At 42.7% G+C, this 19,611-nt stretch overlaps 1 protein-coding gene across 1 annotated transcript; it reads left to right on the top strand.

Annotated features, from left to right (window-relative positions):
• Positions 1 to 10,470: 10,470 nt before the first annotated feature.
• LOC311099981 (fibroblast growth factor 13-like) lies at positions 10,471 to 17,538 on the top strand (the record flags this gene model as incomplete). Its single annotated transcript, XM_084140707.1, has 5 exons — positions 10,471 to 10,675; positions 11,342 to 11,452; positions 12,240 to 12,343; positions 16,386 to 16,584; positions 17,396 to 17,538. Exons 1-5 carry the CDS (start codon positions 10,474 to 10,476, stop codon positions 17,536 to 17,538), a joined length of 759 nt encoding a protein of 252 aa, XP_083996833.1. The 5' UTR covers positions 10,471 to 10,473.
• Between the last annotated feature and the right edge of the window lie 2,073 nt (positions 17,539 to 19,611).

The raw sequence follows: 19,611 nt of genomic DNA, 5'->3' as shown, positions 1-19,611 counted from the left end.
AATACGCATATGGTTTTTCTGCGGATTGTTGAACATTTGCACGAAAATCTGTCATCAATTGGATGGAAACCTAGCTAATAACCACGTTTCCATCCACAGTTTTTATGCGAGTAAAGTCAAACCATATAGAAGAAGAAAAAGTCAGGACAGCTGTGATGGAAACAGGAAGTTTTGGGACAATTTTATAAATGCCAACAGATAATTTGTTTGTTCGACATGGTGGGTTCTTTTTGTGTCGATTCAATTAATTATGCGAGAAATGGCGGTGGAAACTCCTTTATGCGCAAATATTGATACAATAACCATCATATTGAAGTAAACTTCGAGTCACACGATGATATTTTTGTGGTCCTCCCACTACGAATAGCCAAACCGTGCAGTTTATTAGGCTACAGATTAAATACATTATAATGAACATCACAGGGGTGGTGAAAGTGCACAGTGATGAACTTGATGCTCCTTTCCAATAAATATCTGAGGGTCTTATTCTGGTGACATGATGATCAGTTTTTGACAAATAAAAATATTATCTTATCCATAATCATCTCATCATGTAGACTAGCCTACCCGCACAGCTTGCCCGCACAGTATTGGCAAGCTGTTGGCTAGAACGCATGTGCCAAGACCAGAGTTGAACATTGAACTTTAGATTTTTATTAGGTACATGAAAATTTGAGCGAAAAAGTACATTGTGTGTGCACTATGTCATCACGCACTGATTTGTATCCGCAACAAGCCAGTTTGGTGGAAACACACCACTGGTGGGGAAAAGCGCATCTTTTCTTTATGCAGATCTTTGAATATTCGCATGAAAATCTGTTGCCAATAGGATGGAAACCTAGCTAATTATACCAATTTGTGTGTGTCTGATTCTCTCTGTTATGGCAGTTTTGCTTACAAAAACGTGGTGGAGTGGAGTCTGAGAGTATGCTATCAAACTGTTTTATGTTGATTACAACAATGCTGAAAATATATTGTTTAAGATTTTTTATTGGACACTGAATTCACATGGTAGGCTTAATTATGTTTTACAAATTACCGATCTCAACAAATCAAGTCAGCAGCTTTGTTTAGGCTAAACGACCAGTAGGACTAGCCTACGGTCAAGTAGCCTACCCTTTGTGTTTTTGTTCCACAGAGCCCCAGCTGATGATTTCTTAACTGAAACCGCTTTATAGAATCTGCTATTTCGAAGGAGAACTAGCGTGGCGTTGTCCTGCTGAGTTGAAGTTTCATTGTGGGATTTCCAAACCCAAGATAGGGCTCTATCTCTATGAGCCAGAAAACGGCAAAACAAGTGACAAAAGAGGAAAAGGAACATGCAACCAGAGGTGAGTAAGTAGCCTACTTAAATGACAGAATTCCTGTAGCTTTTTGGAACGCTTTATAAGTCACTATAACTGGATTTTAGGGGTTTAACATAATGTCGGTTAATTATCTCTTAACTAGACTAATTCAGTCCCCTCATCAATAATTGAATATCACAACGGTTTTTACTATTAATAAGGCTACCTAAACACAGTCGATACAATTATACAAATAACAGGGGAAACGACGGGATACAATTATGAACAGTGTAGGCTAAGCAGAATATGCACTGTGCATGGATTTTAGCAGTGGCGAGAATATGACCGTATGGGCGTGAAACGAGAGAGAGACACCCAGTCTGTTATGCCAACTGTAAGTGCCATAACAGACAAGAGACAGAAGAGCGAGTAGACCGCGAGCTCTCACTGGTTTCACTACAGGGAGTCCAGCGAGCTCTCATAATAACGTCACATTTATACATTAGAAAAAAACAATTGTTCATTCTTAGCATTCATATGACTTCAGGAAAATTAGGACAATAAAAGCACATAATGCCGTCAGATTGCATTACCATAACTTTTAATAATAGGCTAAATGTAATTAAAAATACATATTTAATCATGGTGGGCACTACAGGCACCTCAGAGCTACTCAGACTCAAGGTACATCAAAACCGTTATACAGTAAGGGTGCAACAAAACATCTCTCTCTCTCTCTCTCTCTCTCTCTCTCTCTGTCTTTCTCTTTCACTCTCTTTTCTCTCTTTTCTCTCTCTCTTTCTATCTCTCTCTCTCTTCCTCTCTCTCTCTCTCTCTCTCTCTCTCTCTCTCTCTCTCTCTCTCTCTCTCTCTCTCTCTCTCTCTCTCTCTCTCTCTCTCTCTCTCTTCTCTCTCTCTCTCTCTCTCTCTCTCTCTCTCTTTCTTTCTTTCTTTCTTTATTTCTTTCTCTCTCTCGCCCTCTCTCTAAGGTAAAAGGTTAGATGTCATTTAGCCAATTTCTAAGGACCCCAAAGGATCTTGAATTTTTTGACTATGGAGCAAATTATGTTGGTGTAGACACAAACTAATTAAAGTTTATTAAATCATGTGAATTAAGGAGGTTAAATAAAGTGCAGGTAAAGCCACAGAAAGGTTGATAACATGAGGATTTATAAGTTGAGATGATGGAACTTTTAATTGCCTTTTCCTTAGAGGAAAGTAAAGGTGGGGATCTTTGGGAATGTTTCAGTTCAACATCCATATTGGACATTCCAGACAGACTGTCAAAGGGGTATTGTTTTTCTGTGTCAGACTTCAACATCTTGCATAAACAAATGTTTTTGTATTTTTGTTCCATATGAGTTGTTGTGTTAAAGCCCTGTTCTATGCTGTAGACATGAAAACAAGTGATTGGCATTTTTTGTTGTTGTCCTAAGTTAATTGACAGTACAAACCACCTTATTCTAGATTGTTAGGTGGCAGATGGGGGTCTATCTCTGCCCATAGCCACAGCCGACCCTAAGGCTGCAAGACCACTGTCTCTCAACGCCCACTGATCATGTGTGGACACTAACGTAGCCATCCTGATGGCTTATCATCAGCATTAAAGTGTAGGAAGCTGGGGATGAAGTAATTTACCATAACTTAACTACATGCATATACAGTGGGGGAAAAAAGTATTTAGTCAGCCACCAATTGTGCAAGTTCTCCCACTTCAAAAGATGAGAGAGGCCTGTAATTTTCATCATAGGTACACGTCAACTATGACAGACAAAATGATAATTTTTTTTCCAGAAAATCACATTGTAGGATTTTTAATGAATTTATTTGCAAATTATGGTGGAATATAAGTATTTGGTCAATAACAAAAGTTTCTCAATACTTTGTTATATACCCTTTGTTGGCAATGACACAGGTCAAACGTTTTCTGTAAGTCTTCACAAGGTTTTCACACACTGTTGCTGGTATTTTGGCCCATTCCTCCATGCAGATCTCCTCTAGAGCAGTGATGTTTTGGGGCTGTCGCTGGGCAACACGGACTTTCAACTCCCTCCAAAGATTTTCTATGGGGTTGAGATCTGGAGACTGGCTAGGCCACTCCAGGACCTTGAAATGCTTCTTACGAAGCCACTCCTTCGTTGCCCGGGCAGTGTGTTTGGGATCATTGTCATGCTGAAAGACCCAGCCACGTTTCATCTTCAATGCCCTTGCTGATGGAAGGAGGTTTTCACTCAAAATCTCATGATACATGGCCCCATTCATTCTTTCCTTTACACGGATCAGTCGTCCTGGTCCCTTTGCAGAAAAACAGCCCCAAAGCATGATGTTTCCACCCCCATGCTTCACAGTAGGTATGGTGTTCTTTGGATGCAACTCAGCATTCTTTGTCCTCCAAACACGACAAGTTGAGTTATTTTGGTTTCATCTGACCATATGACATTCTCCCAATCCTCTTCTGGATCATCCAAATGCACTCTAGCAAACTTCAGACGGGCCTGGACATGTACTGGCTTAAGCAGGGGGACACGTCTGGCACTGCAGGATTTGAGTCCCTGGCGGCGTAGTGTGTTACTGATGGTAGGCTTTGTTACTTTGGTCCCAGCTCTCTGCAGGTCATTCACTAGGTCCCCCTGTGTGGTTCTGGGATTTTTGCTCACCGTTCTTGTGATCATTTTGACCCCACGGGGTGAGATCTTGCGTGGAGCCCCAGATCGAGGGAGATTATCAGTGGTCTTGTATGTCTTCCATTTCCTAATAATTGCTCCCACAGTTGATTTCTTCAAACCAAGCTGCTTACCTATTGCAGATTCAGTCTACCCAGCCTGGTGCAGGTGGTGCAGGTCTACACTTTTGTTTCTGGTGTCCTTTGACAGCTCTTTGGTCTTGGCCATAGTTGAGTTTGGAGTGTGACTGTTTGAGGTTGTGGACAGGTGTCTTTTATACTGATAACAAGTTCAAACAGGTGCCATTAATACAGGTAACGAGTGGAGGACAGAGGAGCCTCTTAAAGAAGAAGTTACAGGTCGGTGAGAGCCAGAAATCGTGCTTGTTTGTAGGTGACCAAATACTTATTTTCCACCATAATTTGCTAATAAATTCATTAAAAATCCTACAATGTGATTTTCTGGATTTTTTTTTCTCAATTTGTCTGTCATCGTTGACGTGTACCTATGATGAAAATTACAGGCCTCTCTCATCTTTTTAAGTGGGAGAACTTGCACAATTGGTGGCTGACTAAATACTTTTTTTCCCCCACTGTATTTTTCTTTCTGATTGATACAGTTTCACCTTATTCATTTATGCCAACTGATCATTTATCTCAAAGACAAAGCAAAAGGTATGAGAGGACTCAAGAAGGTTTTTATTGAGGCCATTTAAATTCAATTTTGGGCCACCCAAACCCACCTAGCATTTACACCAAAACCCCTCTGTCCAATCTAGTAAACTTTCACATGACAGGAGCCAGCTGCCTATTGGCAGCAAACTCACTCATCCTCGGTACTCGCAGTGCCTCGTCACATTTTGCAGGCCATGTGGTGTACATTACGTTCAGAAGAAAGGTGCTCAGGCAAGAGATAATGAATATTGGTGTCGTTCCTTTATCTTGCAGGATATTCTGCTGTCCCGGTGAGAGAGGTTTATAGAGATAAATAATGTGTCAGTTTCTCACTGTGTGTGTAGTATGTGTATTGGTAGTGCACAATCGAACTCCTACTTACTTTATGGTAGGATTTACTATAACCACAGTGCGAGATGTCAGCTTAAATACCCTGGATTATGTTCTGTTGCAGCAGGATTCTAGCTTCTCATCTGTGGATGTGGTGATTATTGAGTCCCCCTGCCGTAATACGTGTTACAAAATCTTCTGCTGTCGATTGAAGAAAGCCATCAGAATGGGAAGAGAAATCTCCCCTGAAGGTTTGTCGACGAAAATGTTATGTTTGCACCCGGTTTGGGTTTTTGATATAGGGCTTTGGGTTTTGCTTGAATTCAGGCATGTTGATGTCATTCACCAGGATTAGTATGTCCCCTTTCACAGTAGTGGAACCCCCTACCCCAGCCTGCATGCCCCCCCACCCATTACTGCAGTATACAGAGTACATTACTCAATTGTATTACTCTTACATGCATGTGTGTGCTTGTGCAATATAGCTGAATGGGCTTTGAAAATAAGTATTGCCATGTACAGTATTTGAATGAATCTTTCATAAATGGATCTGATTCTGAATGTTGCACACACATAGATTCTACCACAACTGCATTCACAATCTTCACTCCACACAACCAAAATATATGCTGCTGATGATGATGATAATGATGATGATGATGATGATGATGACCCTTGCTAAACACAACAAACTGCCAACATCCAGAACAGATTTGATTCTGCTTCCTTCTGCCCTGCCCTCGAGTGCTTCACAGCAATCACCTTGGATTTCACAACTGAGTCTGTGTCGCTCTTCTGCATATTCAACATGTCTCAATGGTGCTGGGTGCAGCACAGTAATCCTTCAATGCTTTTTTCCTTCATGGGAGAAGTACTAGGTGATGATATCTTGTATCACATTTTATGAACGTGTGCAGAGCTCTGGGCCCGTATTCATGAATTTTCTCAGAGCTCTGGGCCCATATTCATAAAGCGTCTCAGAGCTCTGGGCCCATATTCATAAAGCACCTCAGAGCTCTGGGCCCCTATTCATAAAGCGTCTCAGAGCTCTGGGCCCGTATTCATAAAGCGTCTGGGCCCCTATTCATAAAGCGTCTCAGAGCTCTGGGCCCGTATTCATAAAGTGCCTCAGAGCTCTGGGCCCGTATTCATCAAGCGTCTCAGAGCTCTGGGCCCGTATTCATAAAGCGTCTCAGAGCTCGGGGACGTATTCATAAAGCGTCTCAGAGCTCTGGGCCCGTATTCATAAAGCGTCTCAGAGCTCTGGGCCCGTATTCATAAAGCATCTCAGAGCTCTGGGCCCGTATTCATAAAGTGCCTCAGAGTAGGGGTGCTTCTAGGATCAGATTACCCCTGTCCATATAATCTTAATCAAAAAGGCAAAACTGATCCTTGATCAGTACTCCTACTCCGAGCCACTTTATGAGAGAGAGGCTATAAGGACACGCCTGGTGCTCAAATGGATGACGTACTGTGTGTCGCACAGTGTGGAGACGGATTTGGGCACAAGGCCTCTCCGGCTTTATGGATACGGCCCCTGCCTCACTCGCTCCTATTTAACTTTCATTTGGCTCCATCTAGTGGAGAGTATTAAAGTATAAAGAGTGACAACTCAACAGAGAGAAGTTACCATCAGTTTGTGATGCTCATGCTGCACATAAAATAGCTTTCCCTTTGATGCTGGTGTCCCTGCTATAGCCTACCTTGCAAATACAATATGTAGACTATAGGATTGGAATTGTATTGGAAAATCACTCCCCTGAGGTGACGTTTTAACGATAGAGATGATGGGAAATTGTTTCTGGAAGCTGGCTATTTATTGTGTCTACCTTGAAGCTTTTCCCAATGACTGTGGAAATGTTTATGTTTGTAAGAGTGGTCAGTTATTCTTTATAACGTTACCTAATGATAGACAGGGTCATAATATGACTGCATCATATAGATTGTAGTTAATATAGTAAATAGCCTTCTCCCTGCACTAATTAGGACTGATTGTAATCTATTTCTTGAAAAGCTCATTTTTGTTTGATCATTTCGCCAATGCAAAACCGTTATGATTCACCATGATGACGACCATCTTCATGCCTAAACAGATTATTTTTGGTCGTAACAGGAAGAGACAGCATGCTAATATAATTGTCCAGAGCAGTAGGCCCAAGAATACTCTTCTTTATTACTTCCGTAACTTATTAGCTGCTGATCAAATCTTTAAGGGTGGGGATTGCTTGGCTTCCCTTTTCTTTCCTTTTACTAATGTTGTAGGATAATTGTATGTAATGGAGACCTGCGGTCGATTGGATGTTTATCAATTCAGCCATGAAGACATCAATGTCACAATCCATAACATTCGCCATTTACAGTATATTTAATGACAGGGTGAATAAAATGAACATTTTCCATAACAATGGATAGACTTCTAAGCCATTATAGGCCATTTGATGTTTGTAAAGGGGTTCCCTTATCTTCCCGCACACCAGCGTAGGCTACAGTGGCCCAGTAATGGACGTTTTTGGCCGATCAGCGATGCCTTGGGATAAATCATTAATGAGCATTCCTGAAGACATAATGGCCTTCCACTAATGCTTTATAATGATCTCCTATCACAACCACGTGCACAGATTTAATGGATGGAATGCCTTTGAGAATTCTCCGTTTAAACTTCGAAAAGTCCTCTCCCCTTTCACTGTGCATATCGGGAAGAGCTAAAACATTAACAAAGAGCTCCTCCTTGGCTCCGCGAAGCATGACTTTCCCTCTCCGGAGATCAACATCAGGTGCGCTCATTTAAATACATTTTATTATTAAAATTTAGACTAATCTAACAAAAAAAAGCGTTTTGTTTTGGAAGGAGGCCCAGGTAAATTCAATCAAATATTAGGCTTTCCTACTGATGCCCTCGCCTAATGCTCCTGTAAGCATGGATTGAAGTAGTTTTCCCCCTGGTGGAGTGACGCTTGTGAGTAGAGAGTGCTGTCCACGGTGCTGATCTTAAAGGTTACGGTCCAAAGAGCTGATGTAGTGACATTCCCTGTCGAATATAATTGAATAGGTGTTTCATAGAAATAGAAGTGTACTTTTGCTCTGTCCAAGGTGCTGAAGTTATAAGTGACGCTCCCTGTTCAAGGTGCTGAAGTTATAAATGACGCTCCCTGTCCAAGGTGCTGAAGTTATAAGTGACGCTCCCTGTTCAAGGTGCTGAAGTTATAAATGACGCTCCCTGTCCAAGGTGCTGAAGTTATAAGTGACGCTCCATGTCCAAGGTGCTGAAGTTACATTTGTTTGCTTTCCTGCTATATTTTATGTTAATGAAAAATGGATCTATTCACAGTTTAATTGTTGTTGTTGTTATTCTTCTTTTTTATGGGGTTGTTATTTTACTGTTGACACGAGATGACAAGAATTGGGTAGTAATGTGTAAGTGATTCTCTATGAAATGCAGGTGGCGCAATTGAAGAAATGATCTGTCCAATATCTTCAACAAAGGGCCAAAGAGAGAGGGCAATTGAAGAAATGATCTGTCCAATATCTTCACCAAAGGGCCAAAGAGAGAGGGCAATTGAAGAAATGATCTGTCCAATATCTTCACCAAAGGACCAAAGAGAGAGGGCAATTGAAGAAATTATCTGTCCAATATCTTCACCAAAGGGCCACAGAGAGAGGGCAATTGAACACCAAATGAAATGAATGATAATCAAAACACCGAGATTTATATCACGACTGAAGCAACTTATAATTTTATGGAAATTATTCAGCCAAATACTAAAACGGTTATAATAGGGGGAAGTTATAATAGCTTATGGGGAAATGTTTATTTCACATTCAATCTCATTCAGTTTCAAGCACAAATATGATTGCTTATGCTTTAATTATTCATCCAAATAAAACTAGGAGGCGTCACTCATTGATCCCCTATTAACTTTCATCGACAACTTTCATTTATTTTTGAGGGCAAATCATACTCAAATCAACTTTTTGTTATTGTTGATGTCGTTGACGATATTGTTGTTATTGCCGTTTTTTTCTGAGACCCATTATTTTTGTACTATACAATTCTTATTTTATTCTATTGAATGAAAGGTTAATTACATTTAGGATAGGCCAAAATGCCGCCAAATCCGAAACCACAACAAAACTTCTATACATTTAAATCTGATGACAAATGTGGTTGTTACCTGACTCAAGAGAGGCAACAGACAGATGTTACCCCAAGATGAAGACCCCCACCAAAGTCTTTCTTGAGTCTGACGACATTTCTCAAGCTTATGTTCTCGGCGCTTCGGAAAGCACCAATTTAAGCCTCTCGAAAGTATAGGCTCATGCAGATTCACTTCACATGGCCGCAGCCCTGTTGGAGAGGCGACAGGGGAGCTGAATGAGCTTAATCTGCCGCAAACAAGTTAGTTTTAGCAGAAAGCACAAATCTAGGAACACCTCCCTACCCTTATTATTTTTGCAATGGGCCATAGGATGCTATCAGTGATCTTCTGTTCTCCCTGGATTTATATGATGCGACATTTTCTTTCTGCGTTTTGCATCAGCTTCTCATGCCTTGCCTGTCAGATGCCTAAATTCAGTTATGAAGATTCCTGCAAAAAGCGCCCGCAGTTTCTCCTAATGCATTTGGTTCAGACTCCTATGCCGCAATTCATATCGCAGAGATGGAGAGGTGGAAGGAATAGTAGGGGATACTCTGCACCAAAATGAGGCAAGACCTCTCTCTCTCTCTTGCTCTCTCTCTCTCTCTCGTCATAGCCTAACATGTATGAGTGTCTCTCGTCATAGCCTAACATGTATGAGTGTCTCTCGTCATAGCCTAACATGTATGAGTGTCTCTCGTCATAGCCTAACATGTATGAGTGTCTCTCGTCATAGCCTAACATGTATGAGTGTTATACCACGTGGCACAAACAGCTCTTTACTGTAAGTCATACTGTAGGTTATGTGGCATTGGCTCCAAACCCGAGGAGAGGATTGCTTGCGGTTGCTGCATTAATGGCACACACAACTATGACAAGAGTTGTTTCATTGATTGAAAATAATTTGGAGGACTGCATTTTTTCTCACGGAGAGTGGATGGATGCATCCCAGCCGGTGTGCACGCAGGAGAAGCTGCAGTGATCAACAACACATCGAATGTATAAATTGGAGAGACTAGCTGTTGATTCACAGCTGAAGGCGCCCGAGCCCACTGGGCACAGACGTCAATTCACCGTCTATTCCATGTTGGTTCAACGTAATTGCATTGAATTGGCATTGAATTGACGTGGAAACAACGTTGATTAAACCAGTGTATGTCCAGTGGGAGGTTTGTCTGCTCGGAATATCCAGAATCATTTTTTTCCAGCTGTGACAATAAAACTATATTGACTTTTTTACGCACTTTAAGGATATAATGGATTATTTGGTTTACATAAAAACAATACTGCTTAGATTTCATTGGATAATATTCATTATTTGGTGAGTGGTGGATATATCATTTTCTTCTGGGACGTTTGCCATCACTAAGCCGCCAAACTGGCTATGGCCGCTGCGATCGCCAGCTCCCTCATTCGGCAGAAGAGGGAGCGGGAGCGGGAGAAGGCGAATGCCTGCCGCTGCACAAGCAGTCCGAATATTTGCAAAGCAGGGGACAGGGGACCCTGTGAGAAACCGAGCAAGCTGAACGTGTTCTCACGCGTCAAACTCTTTGGCTCTAAGAAACGGAAGAGAATAAGGCGACCAGGTGTGCTCTTGAGTGTGATTTCTCGACATAACACAAAAACTGTCATCATCACAATCATCACCATCACCATCACCACCAACTCTTCGAACACCACGAACACTTCCATCCTATCCCATTTTAAATGTGACGACCTCGGAGTAATTACACCTCTGTCCAAATTGTGATGGTATAGTATAAGAAATACATTATTTGACTATCTATCCATCAAACTGTCGTGCTCCTGCAAGTCCATACACTCATCAATGAATTACCTCACTCTAACACTTAAGACACTGCCATCATCGGATAAGAGCACAACACATTCACACTGCCATGTTTCTGTTGCGCATGAAATTATCATCTTAACAAGAATGAAATTCAAAACACAGTGTCAGTGTACAGTATCCAGACAGCTAGATCACCTGTTTTTGAAACTATGAATGAGCTTGATATTGCATGGCCGGCCATCACTATCCCAGGTACCCATCACACTGTTTTGGGTTTGTGTGATGTCTATGGGATGCCTGAGGTTCCTCGGGTGGTTTACTACTGACTGTGTGTGAAGCAGTAGCAAACTAGCTAGTAGAGTTGGACTATAGACTTGGTATATGTCTTTTTTATTATCTCCTCTCTCCTTCTCTCTTCCCTCTCCTCCTGTTCTCACGTTCTGCCCTGTTGTCTCCACAGAGCCCCAGCTCAAGGGGATAGTGACGAGGCTGTACAGCCGCACAGGCTTCTGCCTTCAGATGCAGGCTGATGGAACCATCGATGGAACCAAGGACGAGGACAACAGCTATGGTAGGACTATTTGTATTTGACTGTGTTTTTGCCTTGAATTCGTTCAAATTTCAGATGATTGTGATATTGAATTCAAGAAGAGAGAATAGTCGGCTTCACTTCTTTTGCTCAACATTTTCTGTAGCTCTATGTTCCCTATTACATCTCTGGTAGAATGTTTCCCTTATACAGTCTACACTCAGAAAAAAAGGTGCTATCTAGAACCTATAAGGGCTCTTCGGCTGTTCCCATAGGATAACCCTTTGAATAACCCTTTTTGGTTCCAGGTAGAACTCTTTTGGTTCCAGGTAGAACCCTTTTGAGTTCTATGTAGAACCCTTTACACAGAGGGTTCTACATGGAACCCAAAAGAGTTCTACATGGAACCAAAAAGGGTTCTACCTGGAACCAAAAGAGTTCTACCTGGAACCAAAAAGGGTTCTACCTGGAACCAAAATGGTTCTACCTGGAACCAAAAAGGGTTCTACCTGGAACCAAAAGAGTTCTCCCTGGAACCAAAAAGGGTTCTACCTGGAACCAAAAGAGTTCTACCTGGAACCAAAAAGGGTTCTACCTGGAACCAAAAGAGTTCTACCTGGAACCAAAAAGGGTTCTACCTGGAACCAAAAGAGTTCTACCTGGAACCAAAAAGAGTTCTACCTGGAACCAAATGAGTTCTACCTGGAACCAAAAAGGGTTCTACCTGGAACCAAAAGTGTTCTACCTGGAACCAAAAATGGGGACAACAGAAAAACCCTTTTTTCTAAGAGTGTACAACCCATCCTTTCTTTTGGATTCCACATTGCAGCTGTGTTCAACCTCATTCCTGTTGGGCTGCGAGTGGTGGCCATCCAGGGGGTTCAGACCAAGCTCTACCTAGCCATGAACAACGACGGCTTCCTTTACACTTCGGTGAGTCTCACTTTACATTTTAGCAGACACTCTTATCCAGGGTTAAGTGCCTTGCTCAAGGGCACTTCGGCAGATTTTTCACCTAGTCGGCTCGGGGATTCAAACCAACGACCTTTCAGTTACTGGCCAAACACTCTTAATTGCTAGACTACCTGCCGAATCCATTGGGTCTCCTACACACTTTTCCTAGCTAGGTTTCCATGTGGCAGGTCGTATATCACATTATAAACTGGCTGGTTCGAGCCCTGAATGCTGATTGGCTGACAGCTGTGGTATATCAGACCTTATACCACAGGTATGACAAAATATTTATTTTTACTGCTCTAATAGGTAACCAGTTTATAATAGCAATAAGGCACCTCAGGGGTTTGTGGTATATGGCCAATATACCGCATTGTGTTTTGCCTAAGAACAGCCCTTAGCCGTGGTATATTGGCTATATACCACAAACCCAGAGGTGCCTTATTGCTTAAGTATACTATTACCTGTGTTACTGAGCTAATTGATTACGTTGAAGGTCACCTTAACTGCCATGTTAATTATATTTAAGCATCAATTGTTGGTGTGAAAACCAAAGTGACTGGAGTGATGACTAAGGTCAGTAGTTGTGCAGTAGTTGCTGCTGTGAGTGTGGCAGTGGCAACCACATTGTGTTTTTAACTTGTAATAGTGATCTTGTCACTTTGTTTATGTCCCCATTGGTAACCTGGGGGCTATCTTTATGAGAGTGATGGTTTGTATTCTGTGGAGTTGCAAGTTACCATGGAGACACATGAGTATGGAAATGCTAATGTCAACCCTCTGAAGTTGGGATTATTTCAGCTCTGATGAGGTCATTTCGCAATGTGGATGGAAAAATAAAGCATGGGCTGAATTTCAAACACTGCATTTAGATTCACTCTGTTTATTTAGCTAAGTTGCCTAAAGCCTAGCCTGTGTGTGTGTGTGTGTGTGTGTGTGTGTGCGCGCGTGCGTATGATTGGATGTGTGTGTGTGTGTGTGTGTGAGTGTTATCACCATAAACATTGTTGTCTCTGGATATCTCTTGCCAGAATGAGGTTTTGTATCGATCTTTGCCAATGAAAGTATTGACCTTTGTCTGGCAATTGAATGAGTCTGTTTTCAAACTATGCAGTTGAAAAGTAATCAGCTCGCCACCACAATCTGAGCGAGCTGTAAGTGTGAGGGATGGCTCATGGTGGCTCCAATAGTCGGAGATTACCATCATAGGCATGTTCACACAGTATGGCAAGCCAGTTCAATTCAGCTCGTCAGTCAAATGAGGTTTTCACAACTCAATTCTGAAAGTGATCAGTTGTAAGGGACCTCATACTGTAGATTTGCAGCTGGGCCCTTTGGGGCAGGCCTATGCTGATTTGTAAGCTGTACTGCTCTGGACAGATTCTCGTAGTGCTTCACGCCAGGTAGTTATTCCATCCCTTCTGTCCTCATTCAATTCCCTTTGGACATTTGATATGAATGGATAGCCTGGGTGAGAGTGAAATGGTTGAAACTGGGTGGAGCTTTCTCTCTTTCTCTGCCTCTCCCTCTTTCTGTCTCTGCCGCTCTCGTTCTCTCGTTCTCTCTTTCTCTGCCTCTCTCTTTCTCTGCCTCTCTCTTTCTCTGCCTCTCTCTTTCTCTGCCTCTCTCTTTCTCTCCCTCTCTCTTTCTTTCCCTCTCTCTTTCTCTGCCTCTCTCTTTCTCTCCCTCTCTCTCTCTGCCTCTCTCTTTCTCTCCCTCTCTCTCTCTGCCTCTCTCTTTCTCTCCCTCTCTCTTTCTTTCCCTCTCTCTCTCTCTGCCTCTCTCTTTCTCTGCCACTCTCTTTCTCTGCCTCTCTCTTTCTCTCCCTCTCTCATTCTCTGCCTCTCTCTTTCTCTGCCTCGCTCTTTCTCTGCCTCTCTGTTTCTCTCCCTCTCTCTTTCTCTGCCTCTCTCTTTCTCTCCCTCTCTATTTCTCTGCCTCTCTCTTTCTCTCCCTCTCTCGTTCTCTGCCTCTCTCTTTCTCTGCCTCGCTCTTTCTCTGCCTCTCTGTTTCTCTCCCTCTCTCTTTCTCTGCCTCTCTCTTTCTCTGCCTCTCTCTTTCTCTGCCTCTCTCTTTCTCTCCCTCTCTCTTTCTCTGCCTCTCTCTTTCTCTGCCTCTCTTTCTCTGCCTCTCTTTCTCTGCCTCTCTCTTTCTCTGCCTCTCTCTTTCTCTGCCTCTCTCTTTCTCTCCCTCTCTCTTTCTTTCACTCTCTCTTTCTCTGCCTCTCTTTCTCTCCCTCTCTTTCTCTCCCTCTCTCTTTCTCTGCCTCTCTCTTTCTCTCCCTCTCTCTTTCTCTGCCTCTCTCTTTCTCTCCCTCTCTCTTTCTCTGCCTCTCTCTTTCTCTCCCTCTCTCTTTCTCTGCCTCTCTCTTTCTCTGCCTCTCTCTTTCTCTGCCTCTCTCTTTCTCTGCCTCTCTCTTTCTCTCCCTCTCTCTTTCTCTGCCTCTCTCTTTCTCTCCCTCTCTCTTTCTCTGCCTCTCTTTCTATCCCTCTCTCTTTCTCTGCCTCTCTCTTTCTCTGCCTCTCTCTTTCTCTCCCTCTCTCTTTCTTTCCCTCTCTCTTTCTCTGCCTCTCTCTTTCTCTCCCTCTCTTTCTCTCCCTCTCTCTTTCTCTGCCTCTCTCTTTCTCTCCCTCTCTCTTTCTCTGCCTCTCTCTTTCTCTCCCTCTCTCTTTCTCTGCCTCTCTCTTTCTCTGCCTCTCTCTTTCTCTGCCTCTCTCTTTATATCCTCTCTCTTTCTCTGCCTCTCTCTTTCTCTCCCTCTCTCTTTCTCTGCCTCTCTCTTTCTCTCCCTCTCTCTCTCTCTGCCTCTCTCTTTCTCTCCCTCTCTCTTTCTTTCCCCCTCTCTCTCTCTGCCTCTCTCTTTCTCTGCCACTCTCTTTCTCTCCCTCTCTCTTTCGCTCCCTCTCTCTTTCTCTGCCTCTCTCTTTCTCTCCCTCTCTCATTCTCTGCCTCTCTCTTTCTCTGCCTCGCTCTTTCTCTGCCTCTCTGTTTCTCTCCCTCTCTCTTTCTCTGCCTCTCTCTTTCTCTCCCTCTCTATTTCTCTGCCTCTCTCTTTCTCTCCCTCTCTCGTTCTCTGCCTCTCTCTTTCTCTGCCTCGCTCTTTCTCTGCCTCTCTGTTTCTCTCCCTCTCTCTTTCTCTGCCTCTCTCTTTCTCTGCCTCTCTCTTTCTCTGCCTCTCTCTTTCTCTCCCTCTCTCTTTCTCTGCCTCTCTCTTTCTCTGCCTCTCTCTTTCTCTGCCTCTCTCTTTCTCTGCCTCTCTCTTTCTTTCACTCTCTCTTTCTCTGCCTCTCTTTCTCTCCCTCTCTTTCTCTCCCTCTCTCTTTCTCTGCCTCTCTCTTTCTCTCCCTCTCTCTTTCTCTGCCTCTCTCTTTCTCTCCCTCTCTCTTTCTCTGCCTCTCTCTTTCTCTCCCTCTCTCTTTCTCTGCCTCTCTCTTTCTCTGCCTCTCTCTTTCTCTGCCTCTCTCTTTCTCTGCCTCTTTCTTTCTCTCCCTCTCTCTTTCTCTGCCTCTCTCTTTCTCTCCCTCTCTCTTTCTCTGCCTCTCTTTCTATCCCTCTCTCTTTCTCTGCCTCTCTCTTTCTCTGCCTCTCTCTTTCTCTCCCTCTCTCTTTCTTTCCCTCTCTCTTTCTCTGCCTCTCTCTTTCTCTCCCTCTCTTTCTCTCCCTCTCTCTTTCTCTGCCTCTCTCTTTCTCTCCCTCTCTCTTTCTCTGCCTCTCTCTTTCTCTCCCTCTCTCTTTCTCTGCCTCTCTCTTTCTCTGCCTCTCTCTTTCTCTGCCTCTCTCTTTCTCTCCCTCTCTCTTTCTCTGCCTCTCTCTTTCTATCCTCTCTCTTTCTCTGCCTCTCTCTTTCTCTCCCTCTCTCTTTCTCTGCCTCTCTCTTTCTCTCCCTCTCTCTCTCTGCCTCTCTCTTTCTCTGCCTCTCTCTTTCTCTGCCTCTCTCTTTCTCTGCCTCTCTGTTTCTTCTCTCTTTATTTCTCTCACATTCACACTCCTGTCTTTATCTCCTCTCTGTCTCCCTCTTTAGGAACACTTCACCCCGGAGTGTAAGTTCAAGGAGTCTGTGTTTGAGAACTACTACGTGACCTACTCCTCCATGATCTACAGACAGCAGCAGTCGGGCAGGGCCTGGTACCTTGGCCTCAACAAAGAGGGGGTCATCATGAAGGGGAACCATGTGAAGAAGAATAAACCGTCAGGCCACTTCATCCCCAAGCCACTGAAAGGTGAGTGGGTCTTACTCTGAGAGGCTATGAGTGGGTCTTAAGGCGTCCGCATGCTTCCCAGCCGAAACAGTTCTGAATGGTTGATGCATATATTATGACGACATTTTGTGACGTTTTTGAGCGTTTTTGTCCCGGCTGTTCGGACACACAAACATTTTTCTGGAGGCAAACCGAAGTCGGTAGCCAAAGTCTACGCCCCTTCGTCTGTGATTTGGTCAACAATAGAGATTCTTCAATAAAGTCTTTGTTGTCATTCAACAAGAGACAACTTCTTTATTCATGCACATTTTTCATTGAGAAATACTGCACCAAAAATATTAGTTAGATGTAAAATTGCGCGACTAAGAAATCCTTGGCAAAAATGTCAAAATTAATGACAGCAATTTATATAGCAGATTTCTTGAGTTATCTTAATTCTGACTATTTTGAGGACGTGTATACTGGCTATGGCGTTCAAAATGGACAAACAGTACTATTGCCACTTTTTTCTCTTTTAAGGGAGTCGAACGGAAGCATGCTGACGCCTTTACTCTGAGAGGGTCTTACTCTGAGAGTCTGTGTGTCAAATCAAATCAAATCAAATCAAATCAAATTTTATTGGTCACATGCGCCGAATACAACAGGTGCAGACATTACAGTGAAATGTGTGTGTGTGTGTATCTGTGTTGAAGGTTGTTGGGGGAACTGTTGGAGTTAAGGGGCTTGTTAGAAAGACTCACCCTAGTATATTGCAGAAGAATATCATGTTTGTCAATACACAATACAGATACCCAGAGTTTATCTTTACCATCTCTGCCTCTTTGTCTTCCAGTTGCCATGTACAGGGAACCGTCTCTCCACGATCTGACCGAGTTCTCCCGCTCCGACAGCGGTACTCCCACTAAGAGCCGCAGTGCATCGGCCCTGCTGAACGGAGGAGGGAAGCCGCTGAGCCAGAACGAGCAGTCCACATAGCTGTGGGGGTCAGCGTCGGGCAGAGGCGGCTCTCACAGTCTCATCGTAAGCAGACTCAACTGATCTTCGTCAAACTGAACAGGTGGAGAGGAAGCAAATTAGGTTAGCTTAGTGTGTACTGAAACCACTGTGACAGACTATGACATCATCAATTAAATCAATCCATGAGCGAGCTTCTGCGGGTCAACTTTGCTATGAACTTCGATACGAAAAGCCTAAGCCATTTTGCTGGTCTGAAATTTATATTCTTCCTTGTATTCTTGAGCATATGTAACGTATTACCCATGTATATCTCTCCAAAGGTCTTGAGAGGGAGTTACTGGTCAGTATTTATGTGGTCCGTGAACTGTTGCTTTCATGCCTCCTAAAAAAAGCGTTTTTGTGTGTTTGAGTCCAGGGTGTACATATCTGCAAGCCTTCTGCTTCGTCTGCCATATAAACTGCTTGCCAGCTATACTGATTGCGATAATTTTTCCTGTGTACCAAAGAGTCAAGTGTCGTATATGATGAATGGTGGCAATTATTGCTGTCAACAAAAGGAGTCTGCTCATACTGAACATTGATCATAAGGTTTATTCAGACCACAAGCTTCAGCATGAGTTTACAGACACGCGTTGTCCGGAGAGCAGTGTCGTCCAATTTTCATGTCTGCTCTGTCCTATCTTCTTCGTGTACCCCTATTTATAACCAATGCAACAAGATGGCTCCCTCTGCTGGCCAGTTTACAATACACTTCCTGTCTATTATATGTTACATTATACTAACATAACCAACATTCCATTTCGTCATGAAAAACATTTAACAAAGGCATAATCTTCAGATACGATATTCCCCCCTTTCGAGACGAAATAAACGTCTCGAAAACAAACAGAATAAGATTATGACTATTAACCATTTATCTCATTGAATATTCTTAACCTTAAACCCAAAAACATTCTCCTCTAGAGTGTAAATACCTTTCTATGAAATACCTGTTTATGAAGTGTGAATACATTACTATGAATTATGAATAAATCTCTATGGAGTGTGAGAGCGAAAAACTGTCCAGCAGCCATCCATCCATATCAATCAAGACAGTAAAATTCTCTCACGGTCCCTCTGCCCCAGGCAACCACCGTCGGTACTCCAGATAACCTCATTAACCATGTAAATGCATTTGAAACTATGATGTAATTAAATACCCATGTAAACAAAATCCTATCCATAAATATCCATTGTACAACTGGTCAACCCATCGAATCGTACAATGAATCTCTCCCTTCCTAGACCTTCTGTCCCTAACCCCATCGAAATAAACAAAAGCATCTAAGATCCTCATCTGCATTCAATAACATCAAACATCATTCTACTAAAATCAATACCTAAGAATATGACACAATTATGTATTACACATGTCTATATTTCATTGCAGACACTGGAATGTAGTCCACTACACTTCATCTCCCTGTAATGTCCTCTTCCAATGGACTTGTTGATGATGGAATCAGCCACACCCTCCTTGTTTCATCTCCTCCAGTCATATTGTCCCTTCATATTGTCTTTGTTTGAGTATTCCAATCTCCACATATTCTCCCAAATGCTTCTGTAATGACAAGAAAATAAACAACCAAACAGTATCCTTTGCAAAACAACCACTTTCAAATTAAACCTCCATTTCCCCTAAGAATTTAAAAAATGATACATAAATGATGCATAAATGATGTATGAATCACATTAACCTATCCCCCCCTTGATTCATAAATCATACTAAAATCATACTAAAAAAAAATGTTTTCCTTGAAACAATAAAAATAAAATGATCAAATAATCAAAAAGGATATTTATCCATTCAGTAGTCCATCTAGACCCCCTCGTCCGTCTTCGTCCAGATCCGGAACAGTCAACACCGGCATCTGAGTGTTGTCTCCAGGCACCACTTCTCCAACCTATCTCAATCTCATAACTTTCTCAAAAGTCAGTACAAACATCACACAGTGTTATCAAAGCTTAAACTAGAATCTGACCCATCACTGCCCCTACTGGCCTAATTGATCTTGCAACCAAATCCTTTCAAATGCATCCCTTATAATGCAT

This window comes from Coregonus lavaretus, assembly GCF_964263955.1.
Source record: "Coregonus lavaretus genome assembly, chromosome: 24".
NCBI lineage: Eukaryota > Metazoa > Chordata > Actinopteri > Salmoniformes > Salmonidae > Coregonus > Coregonus lavaretus.
Note: the sequence above shows the minus strand (reverse complement) of the source record. Positions and strands in the feature narration are given on the sequence as shown.